General features: G+C 43.1%; 1 protein-coding gene across 2 annotated transcripts in view; it reads left to right on the top strand.

Annotated features, from left to right (window-relative positions):
- BANK1 (B cell scaffold protein with ankyrin repeats 1) overlaps positions 1 to 20,126 on the top strand; it is a 418,472-nt gene that overhangs the window by 72,285 nt on the left and 326,061 nt on the right. For both annotated transcript variants that reach the window (XM_083179030.1, XM_083179029.1), the window contains exons 3-4: positions 9,469 to 9,602; positions 16,310 to 16,451. In XM_083179030.1, coding sequence (XP_083035156.1) covers positions 9,469 to 9,602; positions 16,310 to 16,451 — 276 coding nt within the window. The remainder of the gene's footprint in view (positions 1 to 9,468; positions 9,603 to 16,309; positions 16,452 to 20,126) is intronic.

Here is a 20,126-nt window from a genome sequence, read left to right as displayed (position 1 = left end):
GATCCAATCCGATATCTATCCATGTGTGGGCACCTTTAGATGATCTGGTGCTGCGCCTACAAGGCAATATATGCACTTAAGGCCCCCATACACTGAGGCGACTTGTCCTTAGGACAAGTCGCCCCCGACTTCCACCTGAGCTTCCCCGGCTGCTCCCCCACACACACACACACACATGTTATGGATATTATGTTTAGAATAAGTGTGGCATCTATGGTCCTGCTAGGAGAAGGAGACCGCCACAGAAGTGATATAAATGCCTTTCAATTAACTGATTCAAGCTCACAGTGGAGAAGAGGTGCCCCCTTGGGAGCAGGAGCCTGGTGGCAGATGACTCCGTTGCCTCCCAGAGTTCTGCCTCTGTGCTGTGGGACACACTACATGACAGCCAGCATGTGTTGCTGCAGATGAGACTGTAAGCACACTGGAGAGAGTGCTTCCAGCACAGACTGTTGCTGTAGTGTAGGGTACAGGCTGCACACAGCGTGGTAATGCTGCTTCTGCTGCGATGCTCCATGCGCTGTCATGTGCCCTGTGCAGATCTCCAGCAGATTAAATCATCTGCCAGAGCCGCAGAAGCAATAATCAGCTCTTAGCAGCCTTCTCCGAGCCAAATAACCCGGATAATGACCATTTACACCAGCCTGAGACCAGGATAAGCCCCATGAACATTTGCCGGGTCAGATTCCCGGGGAACAGTACCCGTGTTTTGTTTTTTTTCAGCCCATTTACACCGCTCCCCGCCCCGGACTGGAGCAGCAATATCCCGGGTCCAACCTCTAGTGTAAAAGGGGTATATGCAACCGATTCCAGCACATAATATTGCCCCAACCTGACAGCAGCCTATTCCGGACCTGTTCAACCACTTTCACATCAGGATCCTTCAAACCTCAGTTTTTCCAGCAGCCAAGCAAGGTATCCATATACCATACAGACTGCCATATAGGCTTTGCCTTCTGAGTGAACCAGGATCCCACTGGGCATTTTTCCGGGATTATTTCAATCTATACAGCCTTGATGATAAGGAACAGTGGCGTAGCTAGTGTAAGGCAGCCCCCGCGGGCAGCAGCGGGGGCGCCCGGCACACTGTCTGACAATCAACTTCTATAATGACTTACATTTTGCTGCTGCCGCAGTGTGGGTGCCGCGCGGAAGCGGACTCAGACCCCCCCCCCCATTGCAGCCTGTACCCATTAACCAGCCCCTGTCATTCAGGGCCCAAGCGCAGCCACCTACACTGTGGGGCTGCTGCCAACACCTGCCCAGCAGAGTGCAGAGCATTAGTGGGAGGGAAGGGGACGAGGTCATGCGGCCTCCGCACTAGAGGCGGAACGACCGGATCTTGTCATGCTTCTACTGGGGTTGCACCTGCCAAGGCCAAGATCCTGCTCCTGACGGTGCCTAGAACTTGACAATGGTGACTCCAAGACCCTTCTCCGGCCGGAGCCGTGGATGGGAGCATGCTTTATGATCCCAGCCGCAGGGGAGCTCCAGGGCTAGGCAGCAGCAGACATAAGAGAAGGCAAAGACAGAGCAGCGCCACGGTGGGGAGCAGCGTTTTCTGACATGGGTGAGTGGTGACTCCAGCTATGTACACAATGTGTGTGTGTACAGTAAATGTATGTATTGGGGGCACAGTTCATGTGTTTGGGGGGACAGTGTGTGTGGGAGCAAAATGTGTTTAAAGTATGAATGAGGGCACAGTGTATGTGTATTGGGGCACAGTGCATATGTATGTGGTCATAGTGTGTGTGTATTGGGGCACAGGGCATGTAAATAGGGTAACAGTGTGTGTTAATTGGGGCACAGTTCAAGTGTATTGGGGCACTGTGCATATATATTGGTCACAGTGTGTTTATGGGGTTCAGAGGGATGTAGTGTGGGGTATAGGGGGATGTAGTGTAGTGATGTATTGTGGGGTATAGGGGGATGTAGTGTAGTGATGTAGTTTGCAGGTATAGGGGGATGTAGTGTGCGGTATAGGGGGGTGCAGTGTGGGGTATAGGGGGATTTAGTGTAGTCATGTATTGTGGGGTATAGGGGGATGTAGTGTAGTGATATAGTTTGCAGGTATAGGGGGGTGTAGTGCAGGATATAGTGGGATGTAGTGCAGCATATGGTAATACACATACATATATCTATAGCAACTTGGAGTAGTGCAGCAGTTCAGCAAATACTTCATATAAAATTTAATAAAGTACAACGTTTTTTTTTTCAATACACTGGTATCGTCATACGGTTCTATTGAAAGGTTGCACGTTGCCATTAAAATTTATATGAAGTATTTCATGGCTGCAGTTCTGCACATCTCCAAGTTTTTGTTACTGTGGCTGCGTGCGGGCGCCAATTGGCATTATTGTGGTCATGTAGGTAGGGGCCCCACTGCACCTCTTTGCCATGGGGCTCATAAAGCTGTTAAGATGGCCCTGGGAGAACTGTCACCTAGTCCCGTGCGGTGAGGTTAGTGGTTTGTGAGGCACTGGCTTGGTGGAGCCAGCGCCAACATGCCACCTGCGTGCCCTGTCTATTGTTTCTATATGGCTCATATTGTACTCTTTTCTGTCTTTTTTATATATATAATTATATTTGTTTGACCAAAAATGGGAGGGGGGGGGGGGGCAGAATTTTTTTGGCAGGGGGGAGCAACATTTCTAGTTACGCCACTGATAAGGAACAAAAAAAAAAATCTCGCTGCTCAAGTCTGGTAATTATAGAAATGTTGATGCAGTGAACTGTTGCTCTTTTTTCTTCATTTTTTCTTTCAATGGAGCTAATATGCTAGCAAAGACCCGCAAATGAAATTGGATCGATCACCAATGTATTTCAGGGCCAGGTTACAAGGAGAGCAGGGTTAATCACACATGGGAAATGTATTTAGTAATAGATATTATGTGACCCCTCAAATAATCATGGTATGTGAATATATTATTGAGATGAGGGTGTGCTATCACTGGACACAGAATTTAAAGCAAAATTTCTTGGGGAGCAAGGAGGAGAATGTCACTTTGTGATGCACCAAAGGGTATAATAAAACATAACCTTTATTATTTTATTTCCTAAAATCTATAGCGAAAATAAAAAACACAGTACAGACATATAACATAGACATGTAAAAAAAGGATAAAGATATCCTTATAGCCGTGGGGTCCCACTCCCCAAAATGTATATAAATGTTGTTTTTATTTGAGCTGCAATCATATATTGTTCTGTAACTTAGTAGCAAGTATTGCTGATTTTTTTACTCTTAGAACTTTTTGCAGTTACTAGCGGTATGGGCTGTGCACATCACAATAAAATATCTATTTTAAAGCTGGGAGGTGAAAAGTACCCACAAATATATGGTCACACACCATGCGATAATCTCTTATTAAGAGTGGTGAAATATACGGGCCGGCTAAATGCACCAATCGGGTACCCAGAAAGTTATCTGGTGTTACCCCGGGCTCAGGCAGCGTAAATACACCATAAAAATAGCTAGGAGCACAGCACACTAAGCGGTTTGAGAGGTGCCCTATGACCGGTCCGTCAGCTGGGACAGCAGGGCTCAGTGTCAGAGTGAAATACACTGTGCCCGCTTGTCGCGTCGGCTGGCTGTGAGCCACTACATAAAAAGCACTGGAGTCAACGGATATACTCCGTGCTAGTCTGCCGCAGATCAGTTCTTAATGCATGCCGCTCAGTTACCGATAGAAAAAAAATACAGATCAAAATGCAATAATGTAAGGGAGGGGAAGTGGGAGCACACCACAGTGTGTACGGTCGGTGTACGCTTCGCTAGTGAGCTTCGTCAGGACCTGACGGACAGGGTTAGGGGGGGGGGGCGGCTGCAAGGCAGCGGGGACCAGGGGCAACCCTCGGCGAGGCGGCAGGGACCCGGGGGGAGCCCCATTGTAATCCCCTTAAGGCGGCTGGCACGGGATGGCGGCTGGCGAATCTTCCGTCATCCCCTGCAAGAGCGAGGGGCATTGCATCTGTGTATCAATTTTTTCACGTGGTAGTGTCCATCAGTCAGTCAAACCTGCACTGTATATACTTTCTTTTTTGTCTATTATTATTTCGGGAGCTTTACACACTCCCCATACAGCAGCTGTAGCTATACTTGTGGTTATTTCCTGTTTTGTATCCCTACAGTCAGGAGCTGATTGGCCGGTGATACATTTTCAGGCACTTTATCACTTCTCCTCCCTTTCAAACATATTCCCTGACACCTGATAAATAAATAGAGTTAAGCGTAATAAAAGCATTTTTGTATGTATGAAAATAATTAGCTTTCATTTTAATTCATCTGCAGTGGCCCCAGGTTGCACAGGCATAAATACTTAATGATAGATAATACTGCATGAATAACTTATGCTATAGACTGCAATACAATTTAACATGCTGACTGTAGTTTTGAATATAGTATGCAAATGCACAACTGACACATGGATGCACTTACAGCATGTCTAATTTATGTTTCTGGATTTAAATGGTTAATAAATAAAGTTCATGGCCCTTATTCTGGTTCACTCACAAAGGCAAATTCCTTCTCTGCAGGTGGGGCAGTGCAAATTCTATGTTACATCTGCCCCACCTGCAGTGCATATGGTTTTGTCTATTTCAGAAGGAATTTGCCTTTGTGAGTAAATCAGAATAAAGGCCCATGTTCATTGACATACATGCAATGGATACAGGATTCACATTCAGATCCAAATAAATATTAAAGCTGTGTAACATATTACTGTATGGCATATTGTATCCAGGAGCTAAAACTACCATATTACCCTGTAGCTACTCCAGTTTAATTATAATATGCAAATGAGTCTTCAGATTCTGGGCCTTATTCAGATTTGTATGAAGACCCAATGATTTAGATACAAATCCAATGGTGTGAGGTCTGTGCAGAACAGGTCTTGCAATATTGTTCACAGTCCTAAGTCAGTCAGCCGCAGTATGATTGACATGCTGCAGTGTTTCAGGAGTGGCACCAGCACTGTTCTTCTAAACAGGGGAGTGATGTCCCCATTTTTTATGTGTAATGGGTCTAGGGCACATGTCTTCAACCTGTGGCCCTCCAGATGTTGTAGAACTACATGTCCCAGCATGCCCTGACAGTTTTGGCATGCTCTTATAGGAAATAATGTGGCAATGCATGTTGGAACATGTAGTTTCACAACATCTGGAGGGCCACAGGTTGAAGACCCATGGTCTAGGGTCTACCTATGTCAGACTTAGTGGAACCGGGTTTCCTGATCTGACAGCCAGCGTGAGAAAGTTTGGGTTGCCACACACGCCTGCACAAACCCCCTGCGTGCTGCACACACGGCAAATCTCCCCACACACATGCAAATGGATGTTTTGCATAATCATTGATTTGCAGCTTGCGTACAGGGGCTAAATCATTCGATGGTCACCAACCATCGAATGATTTCGACAGCGCTTACAGATCTAAGTCAGTCTCTGCTGGCCTTAGATCTGCGGAACCCTGTACTTGAAGAGGGTGGACAGCAGACATCCGCTGGGCGTTCCCCTTCGCATAACCGCAGCCCACCGCCCCATGCCCCCCAACCCGCAATTCTGTGTGCAAGCGGCCAGCGAATAATCAATTTGCCATGCCCGCTTGCACACAGAGGATGCACATGTGCATAAATACTTATGTACATGCGCAGTCTCTAAAAATCGCTCCCCTGTACCAATAGATGACATCAGCGTTTGTGAGCCCAAGAAAGCTCCAATCAGCAGCTTTTTAAAAGTCCTGTGTACCCAATCCCGGGTCGATTCCGGAATCTACCCAGGTCAGGACCTGGGTAGAAATCCCGGGATGTTCTTCCCAGGATATTCTTTCAAGACCCTTTCACACTGAGCTAAATCCCGGGTTGATGCGCATTCATGTGCAAAAACCCGGTATATTTTTATAAGTGTGAAAGGGGTATAACAGGAATGTTATTTAAAGTCTGGTGAAATGATACACTTTGGGTACTTCCAGTGTCAGACTGGTGTGTGCAGTGGTAGTGGCATATGCTTAGAGGTTTGGCAAACTGTTAATGCATAGTCCGGGCTCCTGATAAATCTATAGTAAATACTGCTAATGCATGCATAATACCAGACTAATAATGCATGCATAGTACCAGACTAAGAACAGCAATGCGCTGTAGAAATTACATCATAACCCTGGGCCTTATTCTGGTCGGTGCGGCCGGATCCGATTATGCGGGCAGGACCGTGCGTGCGAAACCCCGCCTTCCATACGGATCGCCAACTCTGTCCGTACGTGGTAAGAAGCTGGCCGAACGGACCGCACGTGTATTTTACACGGAATACGCCTCCTCCATCTAAGGGAACCTCCCCCATCATTCGATGGTCGCAGACCATCGAATGCAGGACCGAGTGCTCCACCAGCTCCCGCAACCTCAGACCACACGGACATTTCTCCGTGCAAAAGCAGGGATCTGGGCGGGCAGCTGACATCCAGCGATGTCATATGTCCGCCCCCTACACGTGCGTCACGGCCGCATTACCATACGTACGCCCAGCGTTTGCATGGGAACGCCCATGAAACGCGGGGCGTATGCATATGGTAATGAGCCCAAATAGCCCTTCACGCCCCTCTCCACCCCCTGTTCGGAGTGTTCACATATCATGCGGGATTTGGCCGTACGCAGAGACGCCTCTGCACATGCGCAGACACAAAACATCGGCGGGCCGAACGCACGCGGATATATCCGCACCGATCAGAATAAGGGCCCCTGTGCAGTATAAAGTAACATATACTGTATAATGTAATCTGATCCCTAGAGGAGGAAGGGGTGTGGCATACTGGGAGCTTTCTTCTATGAGCCTGACCATGGGTAGGTCTAACAAGCTCTGTGTAATTGATATATGGTAGATCTATTTAAGTTGCTGTCACAATGCTAAGCAATAAAGGGAGACCGATGATAACATAGGCCAACAAAGAAAGGTCATCGCTATCACATGATCTCTACGTTGAAGGGAAAGTTGTATGCATTCCAAGTCTTTAAGGGCCCCTTACACTTGTGAGATTTTGTGAGATTTCACTCAATTCAGGTTGATAAAGTCAATTTGCCTGATGTGTAGGACACAATGCACAATCCTGTGCCATTGGGTATAACCAAGAGATTGTAAGAGATTGATCCTCCTGCACATCGGATAAATCTCGAGTAAATCAGGTCCAATTTGTTGAACAATAAGTTGAACAAGTGTAAGGGGGCCTTAGGGGCAGATGTATTAAGCTCAGTGAAGTGATACTGTGACTGTACTATATCACTGGCCAATCAGCTCCTAACTGTGAAGTTACAGGCTTGGTTTGAAAAATGACAGGTATGAGCTGATTGGCCAGTGATAAAGACCAGACACTTTATCACTTCACCGAGCTTAATAAATCTACCCCTGAGTCTCAGAACACAGCTACTATAGTACCACTCCTGGCCATTATGTGCAGTGTAGAGCACTACCATTCCTCTCTTACTGAAATTGTCAGCCATACTTAAAACCATCACTACGCAGCTTCCTTTGTCTATGATTAATGTTTCGTACTCTTAAACCTTATTTGAAAATAGATCTATAAAATGGTGAAAACCATAACAAAATCTGTCCAGCAATGTGCTGCTTGCTGTCAGTGAGTAATGTGTCTGTGAGAGATGCTACAGTTGTGGAGTGACATGGCTGTGGCTCTGTGATGAGGTTAACAGTTGGAAGCAGATTAGGTGCCCCATTATGCCCTAATATATGCATAATTTCTAAACCATGCACGATCATGATGTAGTGCGTAAAATCATGTTAAAGGCCATTCTTTGAAACTTTGTTATAACTTATCTTTGCTACACCTGCCTATATCATACAGTATCTAAGCCCTCTTATGCTGGGTACAAACCACAACAATGCAGATCGTGAGTGGGTCATCAGATGATTGTGCGACCCGCTCACGATCTGGTGGAGTGTACGACCCGCTCAAGAACTGCATGTGATCTGATCGCAATCAGATCGTGACCCGTACCCACTTGAATGGTCATTTTTCAGATTCTACCTGCTGCAGGTACCGTGTTTCCCCGATAATAAGACACTGTCTTATTTTTTTTTTCTCAACAAAAAAGACAATAGGGCTTATTTTCGGGGTAGGTCTTATATTAATAACATGCCCCCGGTCCTCCTTTAATGACATGTCCCCAGTCCTTTTAAACAGCCCCATTCCTCCTTTCAATGACCCCAGTCCTCCTTTAACACGTCCCCAGTCCTTTTAAACAGCCCCCATTCCTCCTTTAAATCACCCCAGTCCTCCTTTAACATGCCCCCAGTCCTTTTAAACAGCCCCCATTTCCCCTTTCAATATGAATTAAGAGTCCTGCTCACCAACTTTCCACTTCTTCTTATTGGCTGCGCCACTGCTCCCTGCTGCAGACGCATGATGTGCGCGGTGACATCACGCGCTGCCCGCAGTGCATCCCTGGGACGGGGAACTAAAACGGCTTCAGTCGAAGCCTGTACGATACAGCAACGCAGAGGTGAGGGGGGGGGGGGGGTAGCGTGGGTGGCGATGGGGTACAATTTAATGCCTGCACTCCGTTTTAGGCAAATTTTAATAGGGCTTATTTTCGGGGGAGGGCTTATTTTGGACCAATGTCCAAAATCTGGGGTAGGGCTTATTTTCGGGGTAGGTCTAATTATCGGGGAAACACGGTAGGATCTGAGAAACAACCTAACAACCCGCGGGCCGCGCATCGGATCGGGATCTGATCTGAAATGCTCTGAAATGGCCCAAAACATGCCCAATTTACATACAATCGGTCAAGATTGTATCTAAATTGGGTCATTTTGGGCCAAATCATTCTGGTGTCTACCCACATAAGGAAAACATGTCAGTTTAGATTTAAACTTGTACTCTCTCACACTTTTTTTGGTAAGGGCTTTTATTAAACCTAATAAAAAGAAGAAGCAGAGAACCTGCTCAAACCAGCCAATCAGATAACTAGAATCTGATTGGTTGCTATTGGTAACAGCGTCATTATTTTAGAGTGTTTGATAATCTTCTATCTTTGTTTTTAAAAAATGTTTTGTAATGTTGGGAATAAAATAATCTAGAGAACCACACGACTGAAACTGGTGTTCTACATTTTATCTCTGTCACTGACCGACATTCCATTACGTTACACATGTTGCAATTCTTAATACATTAATCTATAGAAAAACAAAGTTTAGCATTTAATAAAATAATCACTAGTCCAGAGTTTCCCAAATTCCATTACAGTTTAGGTTACAAGGATATCCATGTTTGAGTACAGGCACCTCAGTTCATTTGATTTAACCATCTGGACTTAAGCAAAGATATCCTTAAAAGCTGAAATGTAATGGCGAAGTGTGAGAAACTGCACTAAAAAAACACATTAGGAATAAGAGGAAAAATAACATAACAATTAACTTTTTACAGATTCTGTACAGCTTCTAAACATCTGAATCTTTGTTATTTCTTTTTAGATTTCCAGGGTACAAATATACGCATATCACTGAACACAACTGAGGATCTAACTTGGCACAGTAGTGAGCTTGATGACATACAAACTGTGCATATCCCACTTGCATCAGTACTACCTAAAAGGATATCATGTGAGGTAAGATATTAAATAAAATTATATACATCACATATATTATTTATCTTTATTGACTGACTTAATAAATAAGCCACCTAAGTGAAAATTGAAAAATACAAAAATAATCTACCTCTGTATTTCATTTTAATTTTAAAAGTTTTAAAAAACAATTAAAGTTCTGTCTGCACTTGTCCCCATCCACAATGATTTTCAAATGAGAAAATTCATATATATAAATAGCACAGGTCTTCCCACTTCACAAAAGTGGAAGCAAGGAAGAGGAAAGAAAATACTGACCAGTAAGCCTTACATCAGCAGTAGGGAAATTGATGGGAACACTATTAAAAGTAAGAATTGTGGATTATCTCAAATACAGCAATTGACATTATCCCAAACAGAATACTGTTCCTGGGGGAGATCATGCCAAACAAATATTATAATTTTTTTAACTGGGATACTAAAATAATAAATTAAGGGGTTATAGCTGTAGCAAATCTAGACTGTAGTAAGGCTGTCTCATATAGCAGACTTCTAAATAAAGTCAAAAGCATGAATTTGGATTCTAAGATGGTTGAATGGATAAGAACTTGTTTGCAGGATAGGAAACAGGGTTGTAGTAAATGGAGTGCACCCCAGGTATCTGTACATGGACTAATGTTTATTAATATTAAATGGCACTATAATGGAAACTACTGAGTCATAGTTTATGGTGACCGAAAGGCAAGTAAACAGTGTAACAAGGCAAAGGGAAAGACAAGTCAGATGCTTGACTGCATATTAAGAGGAATCAGCAGCAAAAAAAAAAGAAGTACAATGTGCAAAGAGGATAGAATACTCAGTGTATTATGTTTGGCTCTGTCTTCGCAATGCCAGGACATAGGGATCTTCACTCGCAATCCTGATGCTAGTGTAGTACCAGCCGATTACTGGCTCGGATGTAGTAAATCTGGGATACCTACAGGGGTCCCTGACACACAGGGCCTTATTCGAGTTCACTCTTTCAGACAAAATCTTTCTTAGATGGACAAAACCATGTGCACTGCAGGGGGGCAGATGTAACTTGTGCAGATCTAATTAGATTTGGGTGGGGTTTTACTTCAAAGTGAGATCTATATTGCAGTGTTAAAATAAAGCAGCTAGTATTTACCCTGCAAAGAATCACCAAAAAAATCACCAAATATATTTCTATCTGCACATGTTACATCTGCCCCCCTGCAGTGCACATGGTTTTGTCCATCTAAGAAGGATTTTGTCAGAAAGAGTGAACTCGAATAAGGCCCACAGTAACAAAAAAATAACAACAGCAGTGCTGTAAACCTCTGAATCAGGCCCTTTTATCTATAGAAAACAAAGCAAAAGTGTTATTAGTTGCTATAGTTTAACCCCTTCCCGACATTTGACGTACATTTACGTCATGGTCGGGAAGTACTTCCCGACACATGGCATAAATGTACGTCATGGTTTGTAACTGTCACTGCGTCTAGAGACGCAGTGACAGTTAGGTGATGTCTGCTGTCCCTGACAGCAGACATCCCCCCTCGCCGCCCAGGGGGGGCAGGGGTGCCCCCCCCGGTCGGCGATCGCTGTGATTGGCTGTTCAAATCTGAACAGCCATTCACAGCGTTTCCTGTGTTACCGGCGGCTAAGCCGCTCGGTAACACAGGGATCGGTGGTGATCGGTGCAGCACCGATCACCACCGAGCGGCAGCACCCCCCTCCCACCCGCCGGGCACTCACCCGGCAGCAGCAGCAGCTCCAGCGGCTCCACCGCTACGTCCGGAGCGCACGCTGCGCTCCCCTCCTCCCCCCTCCCCCCCGCAGCAGCAGCAGCAGCAGCAGCATCATGCTGCTGCTGGAAAAGTTAAAAATAAAATAAAATATAATGTGCAAATGTGTGTATATATATATATATATATATACACACACACATATATATATATATATATATATATATATATATATGTGTGTGTGTATATATATGTATATATATATATATATATATATATATATATATATATATACACACATATATATATATATATATATATATATATATATATATGTGTGTGTGTGTGTGTGTGTGTGTGTGCGTATACCGCACCGATCACCAACGATCGCCAGCCCCCCCCCCCTCCCACCCGGCAGCCCCCCTCCCTCCCACCCACCCGGCTGCCGCAGCGCCAGCACCCCTCCCACCCCCCCGCCAGCCGCAGCGCCAGCCCCCCTCCCAAAGCTGGTGACCAAAATGGGGTCACTTGTGGGGGGGTTCCACTGTATTGGTGCTTCGGGGGTCTTGCTAATGCGACATAGCACCCGCCATTCATTCCACCACCAAAAATCACTCCTTCCCTTCTGAGTCCTGCCATGCACCCAACTGGTATTTTTTGGTCACATGTGAGGCATTGCCGTACCCGGGAGAAATTGGGGCACAGATTTTGGGGTGCTTTGTCTCCTTCATTCCTTGTGAAAATTAAAAATTTTGAGCCAGAACTGCATTTTTGTGTAAAAAATTAAATTTTTTTACACAAAAATGCAGATCTGGCTCAAAATTTTTCATTTTCACAAGGAATGAAGGAGACAAAGCACCCCAAAATCTGTGCCCCAATTTCTCCCGGGTACGGCAATGCCTCACATGTGACCAAAAAATACCAGTTGGGTGCATGGCAGGACTCAGAAGGGAAGGAGTGATTTTTGGATTTTGCAGCACAGATTCTGGTTGAATGACCCCCGAAACACCCATACAGTGGAACCCCCCCACAAGTGACCCCATTTTGCAAACTACACCCCTCAGGGAATTCATCTAGGGGTATAGAGTACATTTCAAACCCCCCGGGGTTTCACCAATTTTGATACAACTGAGCTGTGAAAATGAAAAATTATTTTTTTTCATTTTCACTGCCCAGTTGTACCACAATTGGTGAAACCCCTGGGGGTTTGAAATGTACACTATACCCCTAGATGAATTCCCTGAGGGGTGTAGTTTGCAAAATGGGGTCACTTGTGGGGGGGTTCCTAACTTTTAGCATCTTATGGTGCCTAGAAACCTACATGGTGCCTAAAAAATAATCTCATAAAAAGGAGTCTCCAAAATCAAGTAGGTGCTCCTTCTATTATGAAGCCTGTGGTTTGGTCACCGTGCACACTAGGGCCACATATAGGATATTTATGAAAACCAAAGAATTGGGGGAATCAATTTTTAGTCACATTTCTCTAGTAAAATCTACTGTGTTCCTTAGAAAAATGTATTAAAATTGAAAATCCGAAAAAAAAATGAAATTTTGAAATTTCACCTACACTTTGTTTTAATTCCTGTGAAACACCTAAAGGGTTAACAAACTTCCAAAATGCTGTTTTGAATACTGTGAGGGGTGCAGTTTTTGAAATGGCATCATTTATGGGGGTGTCTCACATACAAGTCCCTCAAAGTCACATCAGAACTGAACTGGTCCCTAAAAAAATCAGTGTTTGAAATTTTCTTGAAAATTTGAGAATTTGCTAGTCATATTTGAAGCCTCCTAGTGTCCAAAAAAATGAAAAGGAGGTTGAAATAATAATTGCAACATAAAGTAGACATATGGTCTTTGTTAGTTATTAACTATTTTGAGTGGTATGATTATTTGTCTCACAAGCAGAAAATGTGACATTTTGCATATTGCTAAATTTTCCATTTTTTCACGATATTTTGGTATTTTTCACAAAAAAACACAGACTGTATCGACCCAAATTTACCACTAACTTGAAGTACAATGTGTCACGAGAAAACAATCTCAAAATCACTGGGATAAGTAAAAGCAAAAAAAAGTTATCCCCACTTAAGTGAGACATGTCAGATTTGAAAAAAAGGGCTCTGTCATGAAGGCACAAACTGGCTCTGTCAGGAAGGGGTTAATGTAAATGAGAATAGTGAACTGTGTTAAGCTGGCCATATATCAGAATGATATAATTCAAATCAGCCAAATTGTTGACTGGTTGGAATGATAATCTGGTAGTGTGTGGGAGCAAATTACAACAAGGCAAAAGCTTCCCAACTTGCTTGATTTTCCCTAGCTTATTGTCCTAATGTAGGGGGAGCATGTCCCCCACAGAACTATAAGTGGAAAGTGTCAGTGTCCACCTACTAAAGACACAATGCTACTGCTGCAGCAGTGAGTGTCGGTGGCAAGCTCTGTGTCCCAGTGCCCCACTCTCAGTACCTAAAGGAGTCCTGGAGCTGCTTCCCCTTCTCTCTCGCCACCTCAGTGCTTACTTTATCTGCTCTGGCGTACTTGTATCTTTTTGTAGAAATCTCCCTGAATATATTCAAACAATGTAACTTTTTCTTCTACTTTGATATTAAATGTAGAAACATTCAAATAAAATATATGGCAACCGTGTTATGCTATTTTACATTTTTCTGCAGATACTGTGCAGTGCATTCAAAGAAAACCCAATTAAGTGATTTAAATGTACTGTAGTTTAATTTGATTCCAGTTCACTGGCCACAAGGGACTTTACTAAAAAACTGATGTCAAATTGTGATGGAGCTTGTTGCATATCATTATAAAGTGATACACTGTGCAATATCTGCTCCAGTGCTAGTCTGTAACAGAGTATTTATTGAAGTACTAGCAATGTGGTACTTTAGTCTAAATTATATATACAGTTATATATAGTCATTTTTCTAATTATTTTACAAATGATATAAGTGCCAGAATAGTTTTGTCATTAAGCCACATCTACTCTCCTAGTATTGTTATTGCCCAAATATCTTTTTTATACACCTAGTACTAAGTACTAAGAAGGGAGTTATTTTTAAGATGGGATTGCCCATAGCAACCAATCCGAATCTAATTATTATCTATTTATCAACTTCTAGAACACAATAGATAAAATCTGATTGGTTGCTATGATATATGCTATTGAATTAAGAAGCAAAGTAACAAAATAAATTACTGAGGAACAGAGACTCAGGTGAACATTCATTGAGAATAAAGTACATTCGGATAACCATCTTAGTAAATTTACCCCTTAGAGTTCTTATTGGTCCTGGATTTCAGAATCTTCTGGAAAGCCATATGATTAATTACAACACTTTATTGTAAGAAAGCAGACCATAATACAATTCTAAGTTCTACCAGCCATCATCCACACTGAAAACAAAGCTTCCCCCTTTCCCAATTTTAGGGTTCTTAAGGTGCGCACACACTAGACAAGATTTTAAGCATATCGCTTAAAATCTTGTCTGTAATGACCAGCCAATGGGTCGGATGCACTAACACACATTTTTGTATGCTCTATCCCTCCTCAGCCGGGGCAGCGCTGCAGAGGGTACACCACCCTATAGAAGCCTATGGGCTTTTCTCCGCAGAGCTGAGTGAGGGATACATCACAGATCCCTCCCAGCATGCCCCGCAGCCGGCACGTCACTCTGCATATGTGCAGAGGGACTCCCGAGTCCCAGACAGCTGGATAGCTGGGTCCACAGTTGGGCATACCACCACTTCCAGTACACAATCCTTCCTGGGATGTCACGTCTGGAAATGTCCTATCTGGATGTGGTAGCCAGGAATGTCTACAGTATCCACGGCAATGGCTATGAAAATAACCAATTCAATAAAGGCAAATACAAAGTCAAATGCAGAATACAGGTTTCAGTTAACAGGTTATAATTTTCAGCATTAACATTAAATTATATTGTAAAGGCTTCCATACACTAGTGTGATTTGGCCTGTTTTCAATGGAGGTCGATGGATCGTGCTGAAAAAATTGGATAAAATGAGGCTACAACGCTTGTGCTTGACACCGGAATCAAACCGATGTGCGGTCCCGAGGAGCTGCCGGGTAAGTTCAAGGGAAACTGGGTCCGACTTGTGGCTCAAGCAGTATATGGGGCCTTAAGGAAAAGTGTATCACATACATTTAAGATATATATATATATATATATATATATATATATATTGATCAATCCCACGATGATAGGAGAGGTGGTGACCATAGCAATTAATTATTTTAACTAGAAGGTATTCAACTAGAATTTTTATGTTTGTGATACACTTATTATATAGCGCCTGATTCAGACCTGTTCCCTGAATCAGGAGTTCGCTGCCCAGACGAACGCCTGATCTGCTGCACCCGCAATGGAGGAATTAGTCGTACCCCCCCCCCCCCCCCCCCAACATGACCCATTCCATTAGACGCAATTACTGAATGCCGGCCATATTTGCAAATTGAAGTGAGAGGCCAAGGCCTTTCTTTACTTTTCATCAGAATAGCCTAAAAGTAGAATACGGATTTTGCCTACAAGAAAATATTGTAGAGCCAGGGAGGGTGAATGAAAGATTCATGATAAGTAATGTATGCACTATGGGCCAGAATCTCTAAGCTTCAAAAGTGATAAAATAGAGAGTGATAAACAACCAGCCAATCAGCTCCTGCCTGACATTTTTTCAAACACAGTCTGTGACATGGCAGATAGGAGCTGATTGGCTGGCTGTTTATCACTCTCCATTTTATCACTTTTGAAGCTTAGAGAATCTGGCCCTTTAACTGCTATAAAAAAAAAAATCAACAATACAGTAAATATTTTATTACAGTTATGTTTATATAGGTGAATTGATAATTATTGTTGGTTTATAACTTATTTTCTAATGAAAATGATTTATTGATATTGCATGAAATAGTGGTTGTGCAGTTTTCTAAGGATTTCATAGTATGTACATTATAACACTTTTCTCTTTTTTATTATACAGAATCCTGGGGATCTATTTATTATTCTGCCAAATGAAATACCAAAGCATTCAGACGTAGAGGTTGAATTCTCTACAGAAAATGAGCTTATTAGGAGAAAAGCAATGCAATGTAATCAACATATATTATGTCTGCAGGCTCTGGGTATGAAAAATCAAAGTTTTTTTTAATGTGTGCAAGTTATTCATAAAATATAATACCTATCATATACTGAACATAGCTGCCCCAAATGTATATATTTTACACAATTTGCATTTCATATATATTGTACTGTAGATATTTTGCATTCGGTGTTGGATAAGGAGCCCACCAGGTGAATGCAGTGATGGGGCCCTTTTTTAAGGGTGTGGCCAGTCTCCAGTGCTGGTGTGGACAGCTGCCACATTGGTTTGCCTAACCCTGGGGTAGCCAACCCTAGTCCTCGAGAGCTACCAACAGTGCATGTTTTGCAGGTCTCCTCAAAGAATCACAAGTGAGCTAATTAGCTCCATCTGTGTATCTTTTAAAATGTGTCAGTGATTAATGAGTGCAGGGTTGGCTACCACTGGCCTAACCAATACAGAGGGCATAGTATGGGCCCCATGATATATATATATATATATATATATATATATATATATGCAGGGGTGGTTATTGTCCTGCGCTGCAACCCCAAGGTAGATCTAGAAAAATTATAGTTAATGCTGCTAAGCGCATGCATGATATTGTACCAGAGTCATAACAGCAATGTAATGTACATACACCATAGTGAACCATAAGGTAATATATGTATAATGTATAAGTCAAGTGCATAGTCTGGAGCTTTTGATCCCTAGAGGAGGTGAAGGGGCCCAACGTGAGTTTCCCCTGTAAATGCTCCCATCCACTTGGGCTATTTGGGACCTTTTCATCTGATTCCGAGGCATCAGGATGAGAAATTGGGGGAAAATAGTCCCAAATCGCATGTGTCCAATTCTGACCCAATGTGTTGTCCCATGTGCATCGAATCAGGGCCAGAGATTGTCCGTGCTGCACCATAAATCGCATGCAAAAGGACACTGTGGGCCAGTTCAAATCTGTTTGATGGTACATATTGCATTACATTACATCCATGTGCTTTCCTAATTATTTTATGTGGTTATAATATAACTACAGTGTTTAACAATCTATAATAAATAAATTACAATTAAGGTTGAAACAATAAAAAATACACCTAAAGGCTTCTCGAAGACAATACTGGGAGTTAATATTATAGGGTGTGACAGACATGTAGTAGAAGGATTGCCACTATCAGCCACCATATGTGTGCTTGTTGGATGTGACTATGGTAATTAGATAATCTTTAAGTAGACCCAACATGGTCAACATAAATTAGGTTGACAGGGTCATAAGATCGACATGGAAAAGGTAGACAATAGAAAAAGTGGAAATGTTCAAAAGTTGACATTGAAATGGTTGACACAAAAATTGTTGGTACAATTTTTAAATGTGTTTTGGATGTCATTTTGTGTGATTCATAATCTGTGACCACAAACAGTGTAAACGTTTATGCTCATGATGCTTTGGTGGCTTGCTCCATTACCACTGAGCGAGCCACATGTTACTATTCCAAATGGTCCACATGGATGATAAGTGAAGCAAAAGTTGAAAAATAAGATATGTAACTTCTTATATCTTATGTCAACTTTATATGTGATGTTAACCTTTTAAATCTGATGACCTTAAGCACTATCTGCCATGTTGATCATATGGTGTCGACCTATTATCAACATGGTTTATCTGTGCATTGGAACCTGTGCTTATCGCCTGAGCATATTTAAATGTCAATAATGAAGCAAAAAGTCAACCAGGCTCAGAGCACAAATAGCCCAACTTCATTATATTTGGCTACCAATGGATGACCAGATTGAATGCTGATTTCATTATGCAATCCCCAGGAGGATAGGCAGGATTATCTTGGGGGTTATTCTGATTCACTCGGAAAGGCACAGTCACTCTCTAATGGACACAACCATATGCACTGCAGGTGGGGCAGATGTAACATGTGCAGAGAGAGTTAGATTTGTGTGTTTTATTGTTTCTGTGCAGGGTTAATACTGGCTGCTTTATTTTTACACTGCAATATAGATATCAGTTTGAAGTACACCCCCCACCAATACTGTGGGGGATAAATATACCAATTTGGCACAAATAAATTAGGACAGGCATTGTTCTTAGTTATGTGGGACACTTGACAAACACTTGACAAACATGAATTGTATAAATGTCTTTACATTCATGAATGCACAAAAAAAGCTTGTTGCAAATTACATTATACTGATACATATTTAAAGAGAATTTCTCAAAGTGTATATTATAAAAGCAACAGTGGGGAAAAAAACATATTTCCTAAAAGCCGCATTCAAACATTATTATTTATTAATATATTTTGGTATTGCACCACATGCAATGACTTTGCAATTTTAGTTTTTCAAATACAGTAACTATATACATGTAACACAGCTTTCTCCTCTGGTGCTATGGTGCAAAGGGAAACATTTATTATTAACCTGGCCACTCTAATGGTTCCCATACACTTATGCTATTGGATGCGATGGGACATTGCATCCGATCTAGGGTTACCACCTAGTCCCTTTAATTCCGGACACATATTAATTACACAGGTTCTGTGGCTGTCTGACTTCAAGATTCCACTTCACCTGATTTTAAACTGCCACAGAACCTGTGTAATTAACATGTGTCCGGAATTAAAGGGACTAGGTGGTAACCCTAATCCGATCGCATCTTGTGGTGCCTAAAGTACAATCTTCCTGCACCCGATGTAGCATGCCATCTGCAATGGCACATCCGGTGCTGGACGAGGGCGGGCGGCGTCCGTCCAAGTAGCGATCGCTCCTGCAATTCGATAGATATTATGTGCATCACATACTATCTAGCGATGGGACATACAACCGGCGTGCCCGTGCATCACGTTGCATGGCCCCTAAAATGTTCATACAGTCATTCAATTTATCAAACAGATGTGGTTGAAATCGAATGATTACATGCAATGGGCGAGATGTATCAAATGGAAAATGCGGTAAAACCCCGGTTTTACCGCATTTTCTAATGTATCAAAAATGATACCGCATTGAAGGGTATCGCCACCTTTGGGTGGCGATACCCTATAGAAGCCTATGGGCTTCTTTTCGCCGCGTCGCCGCAACCCCGCCGCCTCGCCGCCCCCCCCTCTCCCCCTCCCTTGGGCTTACCTTCTTGCAGGTGCTCCTGGACCCCGGAAGGTAAGCCCTTTCTCCCCCTATCAACGCAGCCGGACGTCCTTCTGGCTGCAATGGGGAGGAGGAAGCGCCGGGGACAGCCTGCTTAGCTGTCCCCGGCGTGAAAGCAGCAGAAGCCGGCTGGGAGGTGACGGAGACCCCCCGCACACCAGAGTAAAGGTATCGCGTGGGGCCTACGTCACCGCATCGTGATGCCAGCCGCATATGTTAGTACATATGCGGCGGCATCGCGGCGGGGGGGCGCGAAGGGCGGCGATGTATTTTAATACATCCCGCCCAATATCTCATAAGTGTATTGGCTACATAAGACATGCTTTACATTTATTGGGGATCCAGCTAATCCTAATTCGTATGCAGGATTTTTTGATTTGGCATTCTTTAGGATAGGGATATAAGAAAGTCATGACAAATTATCCCTAAGCTCATAATGCTCCAGACACATAAGTATACAGAGGAAGAAACATATTACAAAGCCTCCACGTGATGTTTAGGGCACCTAAAGCATCTGCAGCAATTAATACACCCTGTCCGAAACAGCAACTGGCTGAACGTAAAGGGCCAG

Source organism: Crinia signifera, chromosome 1 (assembly GCF_055691185.1).
Source record: "Crinia signifera chromosome 1, ASM5569118v1, whole genome shotgun sequence".
NCBI lineage: Eukaryota > Metazoa > Chordata > Amphibia > Anura > Myobatrachidae > Crinia > Crinia signifera.
This window is presented reverse-complemented; position numbering and strand designations above follow the sequence as displayed.